A 20,262-nucleotide genomic window follows, 5' to 3' on the forward strand; every position below is an offset into this window, starting at 1 on the left:
TAGAAAGCTGGCAGGAGGAATCATTTTTCATGTGTACGATGTGGGAAAGCTGTTCGGAAGGCAATTAAATCAATAGAAATGAATATAGATTTATGGGAGCAAAATTGTTTTCATGGAAAAGAAGTCTATGGACAGACGCCACAATATGCAATACCACTGAGTGCCACTAGAGGTTGCTCCAAAGAGACTCTGGCTCCATAGACTCCCATTCAACTACTCTCATGAAATTCATAGTCAATCATTTTTTTCCATTAGTTATTTCGTTTTTGCCAGCTAAAATCCTTCCTACTTGGCCTACGTTGATGCCTGTTTTATCTTTTATATATTTATTTAATGATTTGTTTTAAATCAGTAATGTCTTGTTTCATTGTTTTTATACATCCATTACCTTGTTCTGCTGCTGAACTGACAGATGAGACGCCAACTTCATTTCGTTGTATCTTTTTACGATGACAATAAACATCCTTATCCTTCTCCTTACTTGTTAGTTTCCTCGCGGTCTATCTGAAAAGCTAAAGTCACTTATTTGTTTTCTGGACATTTATCTGAGAATAATCCTGTCATTAACTGGAAAATAAGTTTAAAAAACAGCATTTTGGGGGGCGTGTCTATTTGATTGACAGGCCCGTAGTGAAGTTAGGTTTTTGCTATCGTTGCATTTCCAATCAGATAGAGTCAGATTGACCACCCACACTTCCCCAGCTCGCCCAAATATGGTCACTTCTGGTTCCGCTCCGAACTACCAAGATGGCGACGGACAAAATCTGAATTCAAGGCTTCATAACAGCTGTTCACAAAACAATGGGTGATGTCACTGTTGGTCGTTACTTGGTCAGGACACAACAAATCCAATCTGTTCGTTTGCAAATAACAGTGCAGACAGTCAAAGTTCCTGATTCTGATTTGAGAACCAAATTAGATTTGCCTGCAGTCTGAACAAAGAATATTAGAACTCACTCTTCAACTACTCTCTAAAACTCTATAACCAATACCTTGACTAGTGTACAGCAAAATGAATCACTACCTTAAATATATATATATACATACGTGTGTGTGTGTGTGTGTGTGTGTGTGTGTGTGTGTGTGTGTGTGTGTGTGTGTGTGTGTGTGTGTGTGTGTGTGTGTGTGTGTGTGTGTGTGTGTGTGTGAAGCTTGCTTAGCTGTGTTTAGTGAAGAGGGAAACAAAAACATACTCACTGTAGAAGATCTCCATCTTCTATGTTTTGACGACATGTTTTCACTTCATCCGTTACTGGTCGTAATGTGTTGGCTCATTGATACACATGAATGCTTTACTGAATCTGTCGATGTGACCCAATGGTTCCAACTATTTAGAAAACTCAGTACATTTTGCGTTAAGATCATATAGGATAATCAGTAAAAGGTGGTAAAGACAAAAGAAAAATGGTTTTAGAACACAAAGTCTCATTCCACAACCCTCTTAGCCTAATGCCTCTGTTACAACCTACAGCGATAGATTTTTTTTTTTATGTCTGATGACAGTGTGGTGTATAAAGGAATAAATACAAAGAGTGGTCTCCCTGAGGGCAGCACGCAGACATGATGGATGGACCACAAAATTTACCCACAAACTAGGACCTATGGAAACTGTTGCATCATATTGAGGCCAGTGTGCATAACAATTACACACCCAAGAAATCACTTCACAGTGTCACATAGCAAGTGCTTCGCCATACGCTTTCCCATCTGTCACCGCGGGTAAACAAGTTCCCTACTGGCCAGAAGGCCTCCAGATGACGGATCCAGATGTGTGTATCACCGAGCCGACAAAGAACATGCAGTAATGTAACACGGGCAAAATCTGTTTGACCAAGTTAATTACTGAAGAGGACGACCTGTAACTGATTCAGGACATACCGAACCTTTATCGTCTCCATCTACTTCTCAGTTCAGGCTGCTTCCTCTGAGGAAGATCAACAGGACATGTAGCCACTGAAAGGATATTATGCTCCAACAGATGCCCAGTTTGCTGTTGATCTGGCAGCCCTGGGCGTGCTGTCGCTCCTCCTCCAGCTGTTTGGGGTTACTGAAGCGGACGGTCTCCTGGTCCGGCTGTGGAAGACTCTCAAAGTCAAACTTGTCAACCTGGATGGCCATTCTGAAACAGGAGATGAGAGGAGCACTTAGAGATGCAACGTCCTGCTTATATAATTTTAGACAGGCAAAAGGAAATGACTCTGGGAATGACAGTTACATAACTGTCATTTGAAACTTCAAAACTAAGTTAATGAAGGTTCAGATGACTTGGATTTTTCACAACGGAGTTCAAAGGGCTCATAGCTGATAGCTTGAGTTCATATTTAATTTTGGTATTTCTCAAGTGTAAAAAGTTTAAAAATTTAGAATTGGTCTTTAACTCATGGTTACTTTCTTTGTTCATACACTATTAATGAGCACCTATCATCCCAGAGTAAAAAAACAGCACCTTCACTTCACATCCCACCTGGAATACCTTCAGTCACAAAGCCAAACATATTTGTCACAACAACATATAACAGAAAACAGCATTAATCATTTATCAGTCCTATTCCAGTGTTTCCTCCCAGGAATTTGTTCACTGCATTGTGGATAAGCTCTTTAAAAACCAAGACTACAATAATACCATACAATTAATGATTGAAAACCTTAAAAAAAAGGAATAATTCACACGTAATGCAGCATCTGAACACAATGTTGCTTTAAATGGATCTCAAGTTCGGTACTAGTCATAAAAATCTAGTGTAAATAGTTGTAATCAATCATACAACACAGAACGAGGTGTAGTTTGAATTCTTCGGTGTAGCACAGCAGCAGTATTGTGTGTCCAAAAAAAAGCTTCCCTCTGAGACAATTAAGTCTGTCTCATCTTAAAATACAGATCGCATTAGACATGGATGGAACGTGAGAAACAGTAAAGGTGCAGACGTACCAGAAAAATTATTTCACACATCAATCACAAAGTTTAGAGATTGTCTCTGCTCCATGCAAATGAAGAGCAGCACAGTGACGTACATGGAGCAGGAAGAAGCTATAACCACGGTGAGCACGTTTTGACAAGTAAGGCAACCTGATTAAATTAGCTCAGGTGGACTAACACACGTTTGCAATCTCACTATTGACACAAATTCTGTGTCAAACTTGCAAAATCTGCAACGTAGACCCTTAAAATGCTTCAGACATCCTCCACCGATAAAGACATGAGCCAGGCGAGAGTGGCAGTCGCATTTCAAGAGGGGCAGAACGTCACTGTCCAAGACCGAAGAAGGTGCGTCAGATCTGGAGATCGCAAGGTTTTGCATCATGAATTTGTCACCAACAGTCAGACTGTCAACACCGAGTTCTACTGTGATGTAGAGCTGAAACGTCTGAGGGAAACCTTCATACAAATGACCTGATCTGTGGTGCAATGGCAGGTTGTTTCTCCAACATGACAAAGTGCCCACTCACAGTGCTTTAAAAACGTGCAACAACACAATCGTAGCTCCCCTCCACCACTACCTGCAACTTCTTTCTGTTCCCCAAAAATGTGACATAAACTTTGGTGTGTGCTCTCTGCTCAAGTTCCAGATCGATGGTGAAATCTCACATGCACTCATGCCCGTATTCACAAAAACACGTGTTACTCAGGTGCTGATGTTGACCAAGTGACGTAACTTTGAATACTTCCTCGCAAAGGTTATTGCTTCCCCCTGCTCAGCGTACAACACTGTTGTTCCCTCTGTTCATGCATAACAGAAACAGTGAGAACTTTTTTTTAATGGCCTTTGTATGTGCACTGGATCTCAGTCAACATCATAACAAACACAACAGGAAAGAAAGTTCCCACCAATTTCTGCTGCAATTAAAACGAATGGAAACCTGATTTAAAAACAGCAAAACAATTTATATAAAAGAAAAACAATATCCGTAAAACCTTTTAAAGTAACACTGACTTCAATTACAATTCATCTCAAGCCCTGCTCAGGTCTGGGTAGAATATCTAATACCAAAGTATATTTTGGTGAACTACTTTATGGATTTTCACTACCCACTTCTACCGTCTCCCTCGGTAGATCTCGGTGGAAAATCTCTACACTCCTCTTCTTGATGACAACCAACGCACTCTGCTTTGTGTGGTTTGGCGAGTGATACATTATTTATCTCGTCTGAACAAACACCCTCAGGTCCAAGTTTCCCCGTCTATACTGTGGGTGTTGCTAAGTTATTTATTAAGAAAAGCTGGGGTGTTCTATGCCCGAGGTTACATCAAGCGACACATTCCGAATTCAAACCGTGCGTGTAACAAACTGAGCCGAGGCCGTACCTGCACTCATTAAAATGACCCACAACACCACCTCTAATTAACCCCACAGCATACAGGCCCTCCATTCAAAGATGGAAATATCAATTGGATCTATTCTTCCTCTGACTGAACAAGTCTCTGCAGAGTTCAGAGCTGATTACACTGTGGCAGATACAAAACGATTGGGCTGATATTAGCACAGACTACAGGGGTGTAGGCTACTGATTTTCACACAGAGTGTCTTCTTTGTCCACAAACAGATGCCAAAGAATAATACTACAAGGATTACAGTCATTGGGTATCTGTTCTTCTCATTTTCTCCCAAGTAATGACTTGACTCAAATGATTACATAATGTGAAAGGGGTTGTTTTGTAGTGACGAACCCACAGAGCATTATCACCCAGCAATGTACTTCCCTTGAGCTCCATGGAGGGGTCTGCCTCCTTTAGGTCACTGATCTCATTAACCCCCACTTCCAGCAGCAAAAGTCCCTGTTTTCAGCAGAAAAATAAACATAATATGCCTGGCATCAACCATCAGACATACAAAGTTAAAACAAAGTCAAACAGAAGTTCAAAGCTCAAACAAACCAAAGATGATGTAGATTAAAATTTCCAACTTCATGAGAGTGCACATTAAATTTATTTTTGAACTCTGGAAATCAGCCACAGAAAAACCTTCGATTGCTTCAGAAAGCCTGCGGCACTGAAGCAATGAGCCGGGCGAGGTGCTCTGAGTGGCTTTCAAGCTTCATGAGAGGCAGGATGTCACTGACCAAGACAGAAGAAGGTGCGTAAGGTCGGAAGCAACCGGGTGGATTTTCCTTCACATTGTCTGGGTTGTGCACCGTGAATTTGACCCCCAGGATCAGACTGTCAACACTGAGTTCTACTGTGACATTTTTTGGTGTCTGACGCAAAACATTTGATGCAAATGACCTCAACTGTGGCGCGATGGCACTTTAGTTCTCCAACATGATTACATGCCCACTCGCCATGTGTTGAAAATGTTCAGGTTTCTTGCCCGCAATAACAAAATGACTCACAACACCACATCTACTCGTTGGACTCGGCCTGCTGGGTCTTCTCTCAGTTCCCTCAAACATTTGACATAAAGCTTCATCTGTGCTCTCAAGTCAAGTTTTAGGTTCTTGGTGAAATCCCAAATGTGCAAGTACCAGTGGTCACAAAGATGCTGATGTTGATTATGTGTAAAAAAAAAAAAAAAAAAAAAAAGATCACCCCTTGTTGTGTTGTGGTTTCCTCCTTGTTGTGTACTGCTGTCAAATTATAATGGCAATTACTGCAACTTCTAGGATGGTAACAATTATTTTTTGAGATGAGTCAATGGATTTTAAAGGGTGCAGATGGTATGTAATCCTTCAATTTATCTACTGAATTAATGTCACATGGTGAAGAATGGGCATAATACTAAAACAAACCTACAGTTGAGGCTGTCGCAATCAGAATTTTAGCTGAGGATGAATTGTCATACAAATAACAGTGATTAACAATTTAATTGTCTTTTTTAAATTGTGTTTTTTTTGTTCATTTATGCCACTATTGCAGTCTAAATCAGAGTAATCAGAGATTAATAATTCACATACAGATTATTTTCTTTGTATTAAACATTGAAACATATGAATATAAATTACATTTCTGTTTGCCTTTTAGGCTTTATAAACAAACACAGCACAGGACATGAATAACATAAATATACAAACCATATTACTGAAATATACAAAGAAATTACTGAAAATAACAGACACCAACAATCTAATCATGTACTCTCTACTTGTCTCTTAACTGAGCAGTAGAAGGGAGCGCAGCGTGATGACATCGCTAGAAGAGTGCGAACGACCTGCACATTGTAAAGGAAATCTGACATTTCTATTTCATTTAGTTTAATACAAATAAATAAAAACGATTATGGCGATTTTGCAAAACGATTGCGGTCAGCTGACATAATTGCGATCAGGCGATCATGTAATACCTGTGACAAGCCTACCTGCAACATTCAGAGCAAAAATATCTACAGCCTCTTACTGATGTCATGATGACTGATAGGCTTTACTTCAAGTGTTTCACTGGGAGACAGAGATTAGCAGTTTCTTCACACAGAGAATAACTTGCAGTCATCCTCTGTGTTCTCCGTAGTCAGTACTATCATTGACTCCTGAGTGAATTCACCCAATGGGACTTTGAGCTGGGCAGCTACTTGCACATTACCTGGACATCCAGGTCCACGAGACAAATTTACAAAAAGACATTCCTCTAAAAAGAAGCTTGGAGTGCAGCTCCATGTTTTCAAGCATCGAGCTAAATTACAGTTTTGACAGGTACCACGCTGACCAATGCAAATCTTTCCACAGTGAACATATTCAAGAGATGAGGCCACATTTACGTAGCTTTTTTTTATTATTCCGTTTCATAGGCAATACACAGTGGATCCATGTATTGATCAGCAGGTTCATCTCTGAATTCCAGTTCAGAAGCTGCAGCGGCTCCCTGAGGAGTCATTCTCCGATGCGCTGAGAGGAAGACGGGCTGAACTGGCCGCTGCTTTACTGTGTTTTCTCTCAGGACCTTCTCTCATTGAGAAATTAAATGTTGAAGTAAAACATAAACAACGATGTAAGATATGTGTATTGACCAAGGGAAATCTAAAAACACCAGTTAAAGCTATCATTACACAATTCTTCTGCAATAATTAATGCAAATTCAAGCAATCCACAATATTTGCAGGGCCTCCATTTTTTTTAAATTCCCAGGATTCTTCCGCAAAAAAGGTCGTCAACAGAAGCTGTGCTGAACGTATAACAGCATAAAGTAATTATTTTCAAAGAAAACTCACTTTATTAACACAAATAACTCCTCATTTACAATCAGCACGGTTCTCCTCGTCTCCTATCATCACCAATTTAAATTTGTGCACCGGAGGAAAGTAGGCCTGTGTGGTAAATTAACATTAATTAAAGAGCATCTAAAGCTTATATTTTGACAGCTGATGTAGTTGTTGTTTCTATATTAAAGTCCCAGACTGACTGTTCTGTAAAGCTGCATCACTTATGAGTTTTTTTTATTTAACTTTGAGTATTGTGGTTTTCTAAGTTCAATACAAGATTAAAGGAATTGATTACATATGATTGTTTATCAGGCAGTGTTTATAATTTTTTTTGATTTTTGTTTTCCTCCACTTGCAATGTTTTCTAATGAATGCAATTTTACCGCAACTTTAAACTTAAAATTACATCAACATTTTTGAGAAAATGTGCTGCAAAAATCAAGCATTTCTGATTACAGGTGATCCGCTTCCTCGCCTGTTGTACAGTATTGCACATCGTAAATGAAATTACACTGAGAGAAAAAAAAACAATCTGTGGATGAGTCCAGAGACACACAGACATGAAAGTGAGGTGAAAGAGAAAAGGCAATGCAATTATGATTTCACAGTCTTTACAACAAAGCCCAACACAAATTAAATAACAATTAAGACTTCAAAACAAAGAGGAAACGGAAAGCTCCTGCTGCACCACACTAAAATACATCCACCTTTGAAGATTAGTGGCACTGGGCTTATGTCAACGACTGAAGTCCCATCTTCAAATGGGTGCTGCGTTTCATTCAGTCATCTTCAAAAGCACACATTACACACTAAGTCTAAAAATACCATGTTGCAACAATGCAAATGGTCCCTAAATGGGAAAGAGGCAGTCTGGCACAGATGGTTTTCTTTGGACAGGTAATTACTGAGAGCCAGACGGTCACATTTGAATTTACACTTCAAATGGGAGAAATATGGAAAGGAATGCTATTCAAGGAATAAAAGCACACATTTTAGCATTACTGCAGGGAAAAGATTATTTGATTCACTCTGACTGACTTCATGAAAAACAGGCTACATGAAGAACTTTCTCATTTCATTTAGTGGGATTTGATTTATCAATTTGAGTGCTCTTTCTGCATTAGCTGCAAACCTGTAGCCCTTTTTTAGAGTTCTACACTACACACAAAAAACAGTCGAAAAGTTAAAGCATGAGTCTCCTGAAGGTGCTAACAAAACATCTACGGATGGGTGACAATTTAGGAGTTTTTGAACAGTCATAAAATTATGAAAAAAAATCAAATAGTTTAAGTGACTATTCATGTATCATTAAAATGTATTTTTCCTTATTTTGACCGGTGCCTGGTAGTAATGCATTACTACTGCCAGAGGAATAGCGTTAATGCACTTAAAAGCTGCCAACTGCCATTAAGCAACAAAAGAAGAGGAAGAAAGACACGTTACTTCCATGCTCTTATAAAACCAGAGACTGTAGGAATCTTTGAAAAAGTATATATCTAATATCTAATCATATTTTTGCTTGAAATTCCTAACCTGGGTATGTAGAACTACTTGGAGGCTAACTGTGTCTCGTATGCATGATGCTTTATAAAGACTGAAAATGTTCTCACTGCATTGACATGGACTCCTCTGAATAACTAAACTTCAATCTTAAAAAAGTGAAAGCTTTTAGAGAAGGTCTTCAACCTGTAACTTTTTCTTTGATGATGAAGTTTGATGTTTTTATGGCTTATTCTACGAATTGTTTAGTCTGTAAAATATATTAAAAAAAAACATGACAACGCAATGGCCAAGCAAAAAATGAAAACCAACTGATCAAATTGTTTTTGGAGTGGGTTGTTGACTACATTTTGGATAATTCTCTTTTTTTAAAAAGACACTGAAATATTAATTATAAGCACGTCCATAGCACAGTGGTTGTATGTGCAACCAAGGCCACATCCAAACCCTAAACACCCAGGAGAGCTTTTTACCAAGGCAGGAGAGTATTAACAGGCCGCAGGAGAGTATTAACAGGCCAAGCACTCCCACCATCTTCTCCTTCCCTTGATTTGATTGTGGAGTCTTTCAAGGATTAGGCCATATCTAGAGACTAATCTAGCCTATTACAAAGCTTTTAATAACAACCTGTGTGCTGAGCTGGGGCTACTGTGGAACATCTCTACGCCTAATTCCCAGTCCATTTCACCTCCCTGCTCCTGGTCCTGCTCCTGCTCCACCTCCAGCTCCTCACTGATAACACACAGATTGGCCTTTATTGACCTGACTGGAAAAAAGGCAGCTTGAGGAGATGGGAGATAAGGGTGGGTAATGGATGGATGGATGGATGGATGGATGGATGGAGGGCTGGATGGAGGGATGGATGGATGACGGATGGATGACGAATGAATGGATGAATGAATGGATGATGGATGGAGGGATGGATGGATGATGGAGGGATGAATGAATAAATGGATGACGGATGGTTGAATGAATGGATTGATGATGGACGGACGGATGGATGATGGAGGGATGGAAGGAGGGATCGATGATGTATGGAGGGATGGATGATGGGTGGATGGGGGGGAGGGAGGGAGGGAAGGATGATGGATGGATGGATGTATGGATGGATGATGAATTGATGGATGGATAATGGATGGATGGATGGATGGATGGATGGATGGATGGATGAATGATGGATGGATGGATGGATAACGCATGGATGGAGGGCTGGATGAATGATGGATGGATGGATGGATGACGGATGGATGAATGAATGAATGGATGGATGATGAGGGATGATGGATGATGGAGGGATGGAAGGAAGGATGGATGATGGGTGGATGGATGGATGATGAATTGATGGATGGATAATGGATGGATGGATGGATGGATGGATGGATGGATGGATGGATGATGAATTGATGGATGGATAATGGATGGATGGATGGATGGATGGATGAATGGATGGATGGATGAATGGAGGGCTGGATGAATGATGGATGGATGGATGATGGATGGATGAATGAATGGATGATGATGGATGGATGGTGGAGGGATGGAAGGAGGGATGGAAGGAGGGATGGATGGATAGATGATTGATGGATAATGGATGGATGGATGGATGGATGGATGGATGAATGGATGGAGGGCTGGATGAATGATGGATGGATGGATGGATGGATGGATGGATGGATGGATGGATGGATGGATGACGGATGGATGGATGAATGAATGATGATGGAGGGATGGATGGATGGTGGAGGGATGGAAGGAGGGATGGATGATGGGTGGATGGATGGATGGATGGATGATGGAATGAGGGATGGATGATGGCTGGAGGGAGGGAGGAAAGCAGGGATGATGGATGGATGGATGGTTTTCACCCAAATTCCTGGGTGCCAAACTGTTGAGTTGGGAGCAATTCGTCCAATAAAAAGAGATGCACATATAAAAGCTGCATGTGCTGAAATAAAAAAAACTGTTATTTGTGTTTTTGCACTTATATGAAGAGGTCTATTTTTTTGTTAGCATATGTCAGTTAGCACTGTCCAACGAGGACTTTTGTAAGGCACATGTACTTTTTTTTTTTTTTTATCCTGCATGTATTCAGTGTTTTGATGACTCACAGTGAGGTTGACTGTCAGTGACAGTAAAGGCGAAGCAGAGGTGTATTACAGAGATCTGTATTGCTTTAAGCACATATCATAAGGTCCAGTCATGTTCTGTGCTATTTCTGTGACTTTGTGAAGCAATGCATGTTTGAACAGATCCTACCAAGAGAATATTGTTGAGTGAATAATATTTTGTTTGAATAACACGGAGAAAAAACATTAAACTCTACGTAAACATATTGCTGAGGTTGGAATGATTATTATACAACAAATAAATAACTTTGTAAATCAACCATGTATCCCACAAAACCCATTTTTATAAAGTAAATTCCTTTGTCAAACAGATTTTAGAGGAAATATTGCATACTGCTTTATTCCTCATTGTAATCATAGACTGTGTATAAAAATAGACATAGCTTCTGGGTTGGAAAAATTAGGCTGATGAAGAAGTGCTTTTAACTGCAGTACCACCGAAGGCCACTAGGGGCTGGCTCCAAAAAGGCTCTGGCTCCATAGACTCCCATTTAACTCATGAAAAACAAAGTCGATACATTTTTTCCATGAGTAATAATGGTATGATGCTCTAAAGTCACTCCTTCTCATTAGTATGTTTTATTGCTGACGTTTTATTACTAAGCCTTTTTTTTCTTCACCTTTTTGTTTTTCCCACAGTATTGACTCTTGCTGATAATCTCCTATAAAGCGTTTTGTTCTTGTTATATTCATATTTGTTAATTTCAATGGGATCAGATTTCCTTTTCCTTTTGCGGTCGCTCTTTTTTCCATTGCTGGAATCACTTTAACGCACGCAAAACCCTCATTTAAACAGAGATTTGCACCTGATTTCAGTGACACAAATACTCGTAGTAAATTGTGCAAACATTTGGAAAAACATGCAATTTAGTATACATTATTTGAGATCTTAGTAAACCAGGCCCAAAGTGTACACTCACAGCCACACTGAGTCTAACTGACCTGCCTGTCCTAACTGTTTTGAAGCAAGGACATTCATGTTGTAAGATAACGCTTCTTACCACTGAACCAACCAAAGACCATTAGTAACTAGTTGACGTGGATTTAGCTCTACTGTATTTAAACAGCAAAGAGCGAATGCAGTTTTGCAACTCTTGTAAGTAAAATGAGAATCGCCTCAAAAGAAGAACAACACCATTGGCGAGGCCAGACTTTTAACTCAGAGCGCGACTGTTATTTTCTGTGTGCCGCATGCTGTGGTCAATGTGACTGAGGTCTGAAACTTCCATTAGATTTTTCTGCCAAAAAACATCTAAAAACAAACCAGTCCTGTATCACTAAATATAATCTTGTCCACTAGGTGTGACTTCTGACACCAGACTGCTAATGACCAACATCCTGCAATAAGCAGCAGCGGCGAAGCCTTTTTTTAATGCCGGTAATAACACCGGCTGAGGACGAGACTGTCACAGCGAAATGACCCCTTCCTAATTAAACGCTGTGTTGCCTCAGACCAAAAAGTACATGATAATCACATTAAAGCATATGGGGGTCGCTTTCATCTGACCACCACGGAGTCGTGAATCACTTCCACTGCCTCATCTGTAAACTCTTCCCTTCAAACATGTCAGAGAAATTTGATTCTGCAAAAACAACCATTAGAAAATATTCAAAATCGTTCAGACGATGGTAGCAATGAGACTGGTGCTTCATACAAATTTCAGTCATTGCTTTCAGTCATTTCTGCAGTTCTGTACTTTTATTACTTTAAAGCTGTTTAGTCTGTGGGCGAGGTTTTGTAGTTTTCTGGTGGCTGTGTGTGTGTGTGTGCGACTGTGAGCACCCTCTGAGCATTGTGTGCTCCATGGCATGTTCCAGAGCAGCAAATCATTCGCAATCAAAAAAAAAAATTCCCCCCCCCCCCCCCCCCCCCCCCCCCCGAGCCTCATTGCATCTCCTTCTGAACGGCGAGTGATTGTGTTATGTCACTGGGGAGAAGAAGCTGAGAGCGCAGAACATACTGAGAGAGAGAGAGAGAGAGAGAGAGAGAGAGAGAGAGAGAGAGAGAGAGAGAGTGTGTGTGTGTGTGTGTGTGTGTGTGTGTGTAAATGTTTTAACAAAGACGGGGTTATTTTTAGCTCACGTGCAAGAGCTTAAGGGTGGAGATCCATGGAGGCCTGTGCAGAGGCAGGAGAGCAACAGTCTATTTTTAGACTGCGGCTGACTGTGTAACCCTTTGTTTGCAGGGCCTGCAGAGGCAGCGCTGCTCCATCCATTAACTTCTCTCTGTGATTGCGATGAGCTACGGTAAAATAACTAAAAGGCATCCTTAGGGCAATTACTGTATGTGGATGGGTTTCGAAGAATACATCTGTGCAGACAATATTCTAATGAACTGGCTGTCATTAAAACTGAGGCTTTGTTGACTATTACAGGGGTTGACAGTGGTTGCTATTTCTGTTTCTGTTGTTAAACGCCAGGAGCTTTTTTTTTTTTCTGGGCAGTTTTCCATTATTAGACAGCCCAGTGGAGAGAGGCAGGGTATGGAGGGGGGGAAGAGGAAGGGAATGACATGCAACTTAAGTCCTCAGTTGGATGCAAACCAGGGATGTTGCAGCTTGTAAATAACAACACATCACTAATCTGGATGTGTTACTATAAGTGAATGTGATAATCCAATAACAGCACAGGGCTTAGACGTAACGTAAAAGGTTGATGAAGTTGGCTGACTAGAGAAGAAAATAAATAAATCTGCTGTCTGTATGAATATAATAAAGAGTCAGTGGGGATGAAGCACATTTCCAAAAAACAGAAATGTGTGAAATGATTCGAGGTCTAAGGCAGCTGGATGGACTGATAGTAGAAATACTGTACTGTACATAAGAGCGGAAAAATATCTTTTTCTAGCACCTCAACTAACCCATCCACAGACAGCAGCGCTAAAACGCTCCCTAGGGAACACATCATTTCAAGAAAAAAACGTGTGAGAGGAGAAAAATCTCCTGCAGATGCTGAGAAAAAAACAACAGCGGTGAAAAGCTGAATCCCAAGGAGAGGTCGAGCAGCAGCAGATGTACATCTCAGCAGTCAGCTCTCATCTTTGTCACAACACTGTTCCTATGCCCCATCCTCAGCGGACACAATGTTTTCATCAGGCGTGATGTGGCCCACGTAATGAGCATGTGTACTTGTCTTGATGAGGTAAGAAACATTTCATTTTGCCGGTTGTAAAAAAGAAAAAAAGATGAGATGATGATATTCGCACTGGACCGTGACAAAGACGGGATAACTGACTGCAGATACATTATGTGCTCTGCTGCTATAAAAAGTAAGCAGGAGAAGGGGGAAAGGTGGTCACCATGGAAACAGGCTTTGTTTGAAAAAGCTAACGCAATGAGGCGTGTCTGCCCTTGTGCGCACTGATCTGGCAGAGCCAAAAGGGACGGTGAATGGAGAGGAGCCGCAGCGAGAAATGAGAAAGTGCTGCAGCGAGCGCTGACGCCCCGCTCCACTCCAGCTATTACCGAGCCGGCTCCGCAGCGATAATGGTGGATGGCGGTGGGAACTAGTTAGTGCCTCGAGGTTGATGCTGTGATGAGATGTACAAAAAAAAACCCAAAGGCCCGTTTAAAAGCCCTGAGAGACACAGCTGTGGTGTTGATGCAGAGTGGGGGCTGGGATGGAGAGGGTCTGAGAGCAACATGCTGCCGGCAAACAAAAAGAGAGGCGACCAGATGACTTTCAAGAGCATCCATAACACTGAGTATTATAAAAATAAAAATACAAAACCATATACAAGCAGACTTGCAACAATTTTGCCTCCAATCCAAAGCAATGGAAGTAACTGAAATGTTGTGTGTGCTGTTCACAACAGCGACATCCTGTTTCAGAAACAATAACCAATAATGTCCAGACCTCACTGGAATTTCAGGACAGAAACTGTAGTATTTTATACAGAGGAAATAGTACCACCAGTTCATTCTGTGGTTGACCAAAAACAACAGGAACACTGGTCTGCCATTCATTTTCTTTTTATTCTATTGCAAATTTTTTTTTAAAAAGAAGCATTTGAACAATTCATTTCTTCTGCGGTGACAATAGAAATAGTAGAGGTGAATGTCTTAAAACGCAGAGTTCACATTCTGGTGCTTGATTTGCAGTCTCTATGTTTATTAGAATATATTTTTGTGATTTAAGGTACCAAAAACCATGTCAGTAGACTTTTACTTCTTCTCTCTGGATTTCTGGTAAGAACGGGCTGTTTTGTGTCTGTGTCTTTAATGCTCATTGATATCGGTGACCTTCTCTTCTGATTGGCTGAATCTTTTCAGAGTGACATACATGCAGGCCAACCACAGGTTTGCTCTGGTTTTGTAGCTTGCTAGCTCCGTGATGGAATGACTGCTTTGTGTTTTTATCCACATAAAAGACCGGTCAATGGGTCGTGCTGACCGTGGCGCATATGACATGAGTTTAAGTTTGTGACATCACAAATTTACGGAAATCCAAACGACACAGTGCTGAGTGCATTTCTCCGCTCTGCTTTTATAATCAAGTAAGAAATGGAAACCTGAATTTATTCAATATAGGACCTTTAAAGCTTGGCCGAAGAAAAAATACAACTTTCTAAATTAAAACTAGAAGAAAAGAGAATATGCTTTTCTTTTTGGTAATTTGAGTCGATTGACACTTTATCGGCCAATAAAATCTATAACAAATTTAAATTCAATCATTTTAAAAGCCTTTAATTAAATGCTAGCCCTGCGTTTTACAAGCTAAGACATCTGATTGTTTAGTTCTTTAATCTTTGCTTTTGATTTGATTTACTTTTAGTGGTGAAATGTTTAAATCTTGATTTGCCAATGGAATTCCTGGAAGATCTCGATGATGTGCTGAGGAGGATCACATGACAAGGAGGTGACTGAGGACATTCTCTCACTGGTTATAGTCATACAGCTGACAGCCAGAGACAAGTGCCTCGGGGTCTCTCCTCTCCAATTCTGATAATTAGATACTGTTCAAACACTCGCATCAAACCTACCGATACAAAAGAATCCGCCGCCAAACGACTTGACTGACTTGCAGTCAAACCCACATAATTACAGTGCTTAAGAACTTGTATTATGGAAATGACTTTTCAGTCTTACATCTTGGACAACATTTCTTATTTTCAATACATATTAATAACAGAAACTTCCATTTGCTCCATCTCTTCGTAATTTGCTCATTAGATCAAAGATGTAGTCGCTGAAAGGTCAGGGCTGTCTGACGGTTCACAGGATCACTCCTTTTTCCTCAAATGAAAGAATATAAAGTAAGAGAGGACAGCGCTGCTAATTTACATGGTGTTTATGCAGAGCAGTGACCATTAGAGCCTGATCATTTCTGAGCTCAAGGTGGTTTAAAAAACAGCTACCAAGGAGTAATTGAGGGATGAATTAATAATTTTGCCAAAACCAGACTGAAGGTGCGTGGTGAAGCATGCTGATGACCGAATTTTACAGTTTCATTAGTGAAACTTTTACGGTCGTTATCTAGAGATAAGAGCATTTTTCTGTTTTCTTTTGCATTAAAATACAATCTCAATGATTAATCCATTATCCGTTAATCACAGTTAATCATTTAATCCATGGAAAATATACAAACCGACAAAACAAAAGCAGCGTGATCTGAATTGCATTTTTCAGAGTTGTGCCTGGTTGTGTCAATAGATGGGAAGTTTAAGTTGTCTTTGCTGACACCTGTAAGAGCGTCACACACAAACTCAAGCGCACTTCTTCTACTGCTTCACATGGATAAAAAAAATCAAAATGAAATGAGTGAAATGTTTTGGGCTCAAATATGATTATATACTTGTTCTACATGAACATTTATGGGTTTAGTTTAAATACAACCCCGTTTCCAAAAAAGTTGTGAATCACATGAACCCATATTCAGTTAAAAATATACCAGAGACAACATATCAAATGTTCAAACTGAGAAATGTTAGTGTTTTATTAAAAACATATTCTCATTTTGAGTTTGATCCCAGCAACACGTCTAAGAAAAAATAAAAAAGTCAGGACAAAGGATTGTTTACTGCTGTGTTGATTCATCTTTTCAGTTGCTCAACAGTTCAGAGTTCAGTTTAGCACACAGACTCTTCTGCTCCAGAGCCATGCTGTTGTTATCGGTGCAGAATGCGGTTTGGCATTGTTTTGCTGAAATAAGCAAGGCCTTCCCAAATACCTGATTAAAGGTGATGCCAGTAGCCCACTTTAAAAGTATTGCTGTCATGATAAAAGAACACTTTCTGTTGAGTCATGACGTGAAACAGCTTTGAACACCAAAACTGCTTGAAATTATTTTCATATATTCCATAAAAGCAAACTATTCTTAATGTGAGCCTGTAAAATCCTGTCAAAATATTGTTAACTAAGAACAAAATCATACGCCGGGATAATTTGCAAGACCTCGATGCAAAAGACAAGACAGGTAAACATCCTGTCTCTCCGTTCTGCCCTGTTCAAAGCCAACGTGAAAAAAAAGAGAAACGGTTCAGTTCTTTGGGAACCTTGTCGGGCTCCCAAACATCAAAGTGACCATTCACACTGAGGTGCTTCACTTTTTTTTCATTTGCCATTAAAGTCCACCATGAAGGAGATAAAGACCTTGTAAAAGACACGTCTGTGAATGATACGAGAAGATGAAAGGAGCACTCACCCGCACACCGCTTTCTCAGGGAGAACACACACCTCACAAACTAACACAGCCAATAAGCTCTTTGTTTTTCAGGAACAGCATTCAATAAATGTAAGTTATACCCTGTCACTATATAAAATGTCTCTATCTGAAGCTACATAAATGTGGAAGAAGATGGGAACACCTCCTTCACTAGAAAAGTCTAAAACCATTATATCTACTGTTTGACGTGCTATTTTCTTCTCCACGCGTGGAGGCTTTTCTTTGCTTTTCTATTTGTGTAGCCATGAAAAAAAAAGCTCAATGGAACAATTAAAAGTCATTTGTTGTAGGTGGAAAGTGCGGATGATTGACAGAGTCATTTTTGTGACTGTTGGATTGAAAAGCCGTGGCTTGAAGACTCTCGAAAACATCTTGCGCCTGACACCTCATTCATCATAGAACAGGAAAGAAATATGAAATGACGGGGCCATCTGACGTCGACAGAGGATGAGTCGGAGAGACAAGCGCAATATGGTTCAGCAGACGGAGATCTACGAGTCCGTGGCCCTGTTTTCTCCTCTGCATTCAAAAGCCTTCTCCACTCTGAATAATGTGTGCGTGTGCCGGGTGCGTGTCAAAGGAATTGATCAGCAGTTTGCCAAAACTGAGCCGGGGATGAGTGAGGCTGCATGCATTATTCTGCGCCTCGTGGGGAGATCTACTGAAACACTGTATGCTGTGAAAGGAATCAATGTGCTGGATCTGGGCTAATCTGCTAATAATTACTTTATGCGTCTGTCAGCTTTCAAGAGAAATCTCCACCGGATGGAGGCACTGAGTGCTGGAGTCAAAGGCAGCGGGGGTCTCTACAGGAAATGTCAGTCAAAGGGGGGAACAAAAAGACATGGAAGTCTATATATGCATCTGCGGTGGTTACCAGACTTGACATTTTTCACCTCAGAGGCACATTGTGTCGTATTGTATTCGTTTCTGAAGAGACAACATTTTAAATCAGTTATAGAGCTGGCACAGTATGCATTCTGACCTCCACGTAAGTTCTCATGTATAACTTTAAACATTATGGTTGTATCAGTTAGGAAAATTATGTAACAGTGACAGACGGCCTGACTTAAAAGCACTGAGTGATGTGGACCAAAAGTCATATCCTTATATATTTTGTCTGAATGTTGATTTACGATATGTACAGTATCTTGATATTTTCTACAAAGTGGGTTGGACATTCATTTGTAAGTCAGCTACGTGTGAAATGTCAGAAACACTTTAATTAACACAGTGTGATCAAAATGAAATACAAAGGCAGGGTTTCCTTCCTGATTGAAAATATACCGCTGCAAAATAATAATAAATAATAAAGTACGCCAATATGTAAAATAACAGGTCTTTCTCTGAGAATGTTTCTAACAGATGGACACGCTGCACAAAGTGTATCGTCTCAATCCTGGTTTCTGGTGTGTCGCTTTTACTGGTCGCGGTGTTGATGCTCTCTCAACTAGATTAGCTCACTTCTTTATTAAATTACAGCGGTTAATTAACTTATGTACATTTAAACGTACACTAGTTCTGCTCATGCACTCACAGCTCTCTCGACTTTCTCGCTGATCCCTCAGTTGTTTGCAAGCAGTTCAGATCTGTTAGCTACTTTAGCTTCTCTCCCTCTCTCTGTCCTCTGCCAGATTTTTAACTGCTAGAATAAAACGACTGAATAAATGCATCTAAGTAAGAGGTAGAATTTAGATTTACTTTTGATAAAACATAGACTGTAATTTGTGGCGCTGTTGAAGTGCTCTGGGTTATAGAGGTGTTCCTGATATTTTGTCCCTCCCATTCAAATGAATTGGGTTGGCAAACAGTCAAAATAAATCAACAACTCTCTCAATCACATTGAACAACAACTGAACACCATGAACCGTATGAATGGAGACTGTTGTGTTACACTTAATGCGTCACCTGTCAGTGGTTTTAATGTTGGAGTTGATCGGTGCAGGTGTTTCCTGCTAAATTTACAGTTGAGGTAGTCATTATTCAGAAAAACACCTCCTGAGATTGATATATTAGTATTTATGACATGATTACATTGTTCATAAAGGTGCATCAGTGTTTAGTGCTGGAAAGTGGAAAAGAGGAAATGTGTCTTCAGTGGAACTGCTGATAACTCAAAGACATTTGACATGTGACGAGGAGTCAGTCTGTGTTTACAGGAGGTGTGACAGTAAACAAAATGTTTTTGAATGTTTTCGCTATGACAGAAAATCAACCAAAAAAGTATTTTCAAAAACTTGTAATATTCTAAACTAATTCAAGCGTCTAATTGCCCATTACTTGGCCAAAGTGGGAAGAATCAAATTCTGCACACTGTTAATTCAAATAAAATTATAAGCTGTTTACTGTCAAATATAAAATAATACCATTTTTTTAGGATACGAGCAGCATATTCATAATGAACTTAAATTAACACATGAAGCCAGAAGGGCAAGTTGAGCTCCAGAACTGCAGGAAGTAACGCTGCCTTTTTTCTTATTTTTGCCAAAACTGAGGACACAGCTATCTTGTGTGAAAAAACTTCAATGGAACTGTCAGTGGACAAAAGGGACAGATGGCTTGGTGTTTACGTTCAGTGAACTCAACATGGAGGCTGGTCGACTGACCCGTAACACTGTGAGCAGAGGAGTCACAGATTTAGACTGAAGGAAGAGAGACATGCTCTAAAACTGTTGAACAACTCCAACACAACGTCCTCCTCTGACCCATCCCTCTGTGATGTCGGCGCTGACAGCCCGACACAATCACTGTCGTAATGCACGTGAAAAAGCAGACTTAATATCTACACGTGAAAAAGCAGCCTGGTCTGCAGGAAGGGGCAGGGCCATAGGGGCGGAGCCAAATGG

At 40.2% G+C, this 20,262-nt stretch overlaps 1 protein-coding gene across 4 annotated transcripts in view; it reads right to left on the bottom strand.

Annotated features, from left to right (window-relative positions):
- Window positions 1–20,262, bottom strand: part of trappc9 (trafficking protein particle complex subunit 9) — a 231,486-nt gene that overhangs the window by 77,144 nt on the left and 134,080 nt on the right. For all 4 annotated transcript variants that reach the window (XM_069176536.1, XM_069176533.1, XM_069176535.1 and 1 more), the window contains one exon: window positions 1,966–2,119. In XM_069176536.1, coding sequence (XP_069032637.1) covers window positions 1,966–2,119 — 154 coding nt within the window. The remainder of the gene's footprint in view (window positions 1–1,965; window positions 2,120–20,262) is intronic.

The sequence above is a fragment of the Embiotoca jacksoni genome, unplaced genomic scaffold (genome assembly GCF_022577435.1).
Source record: "Embiotoca jacksoni isolate LCO1_2020_lvr unplaced genomic scaffold, fEmbJac1.0.p SCAF_7, whole genome shotgun sequence".
NCBI classification, from domain to species: domain Eukaryota; kingdom Metazoa; phylum Chordata; class Actinopteri; family Embiotocidae; genus Embiotoca; species Embiotoca jacksoni.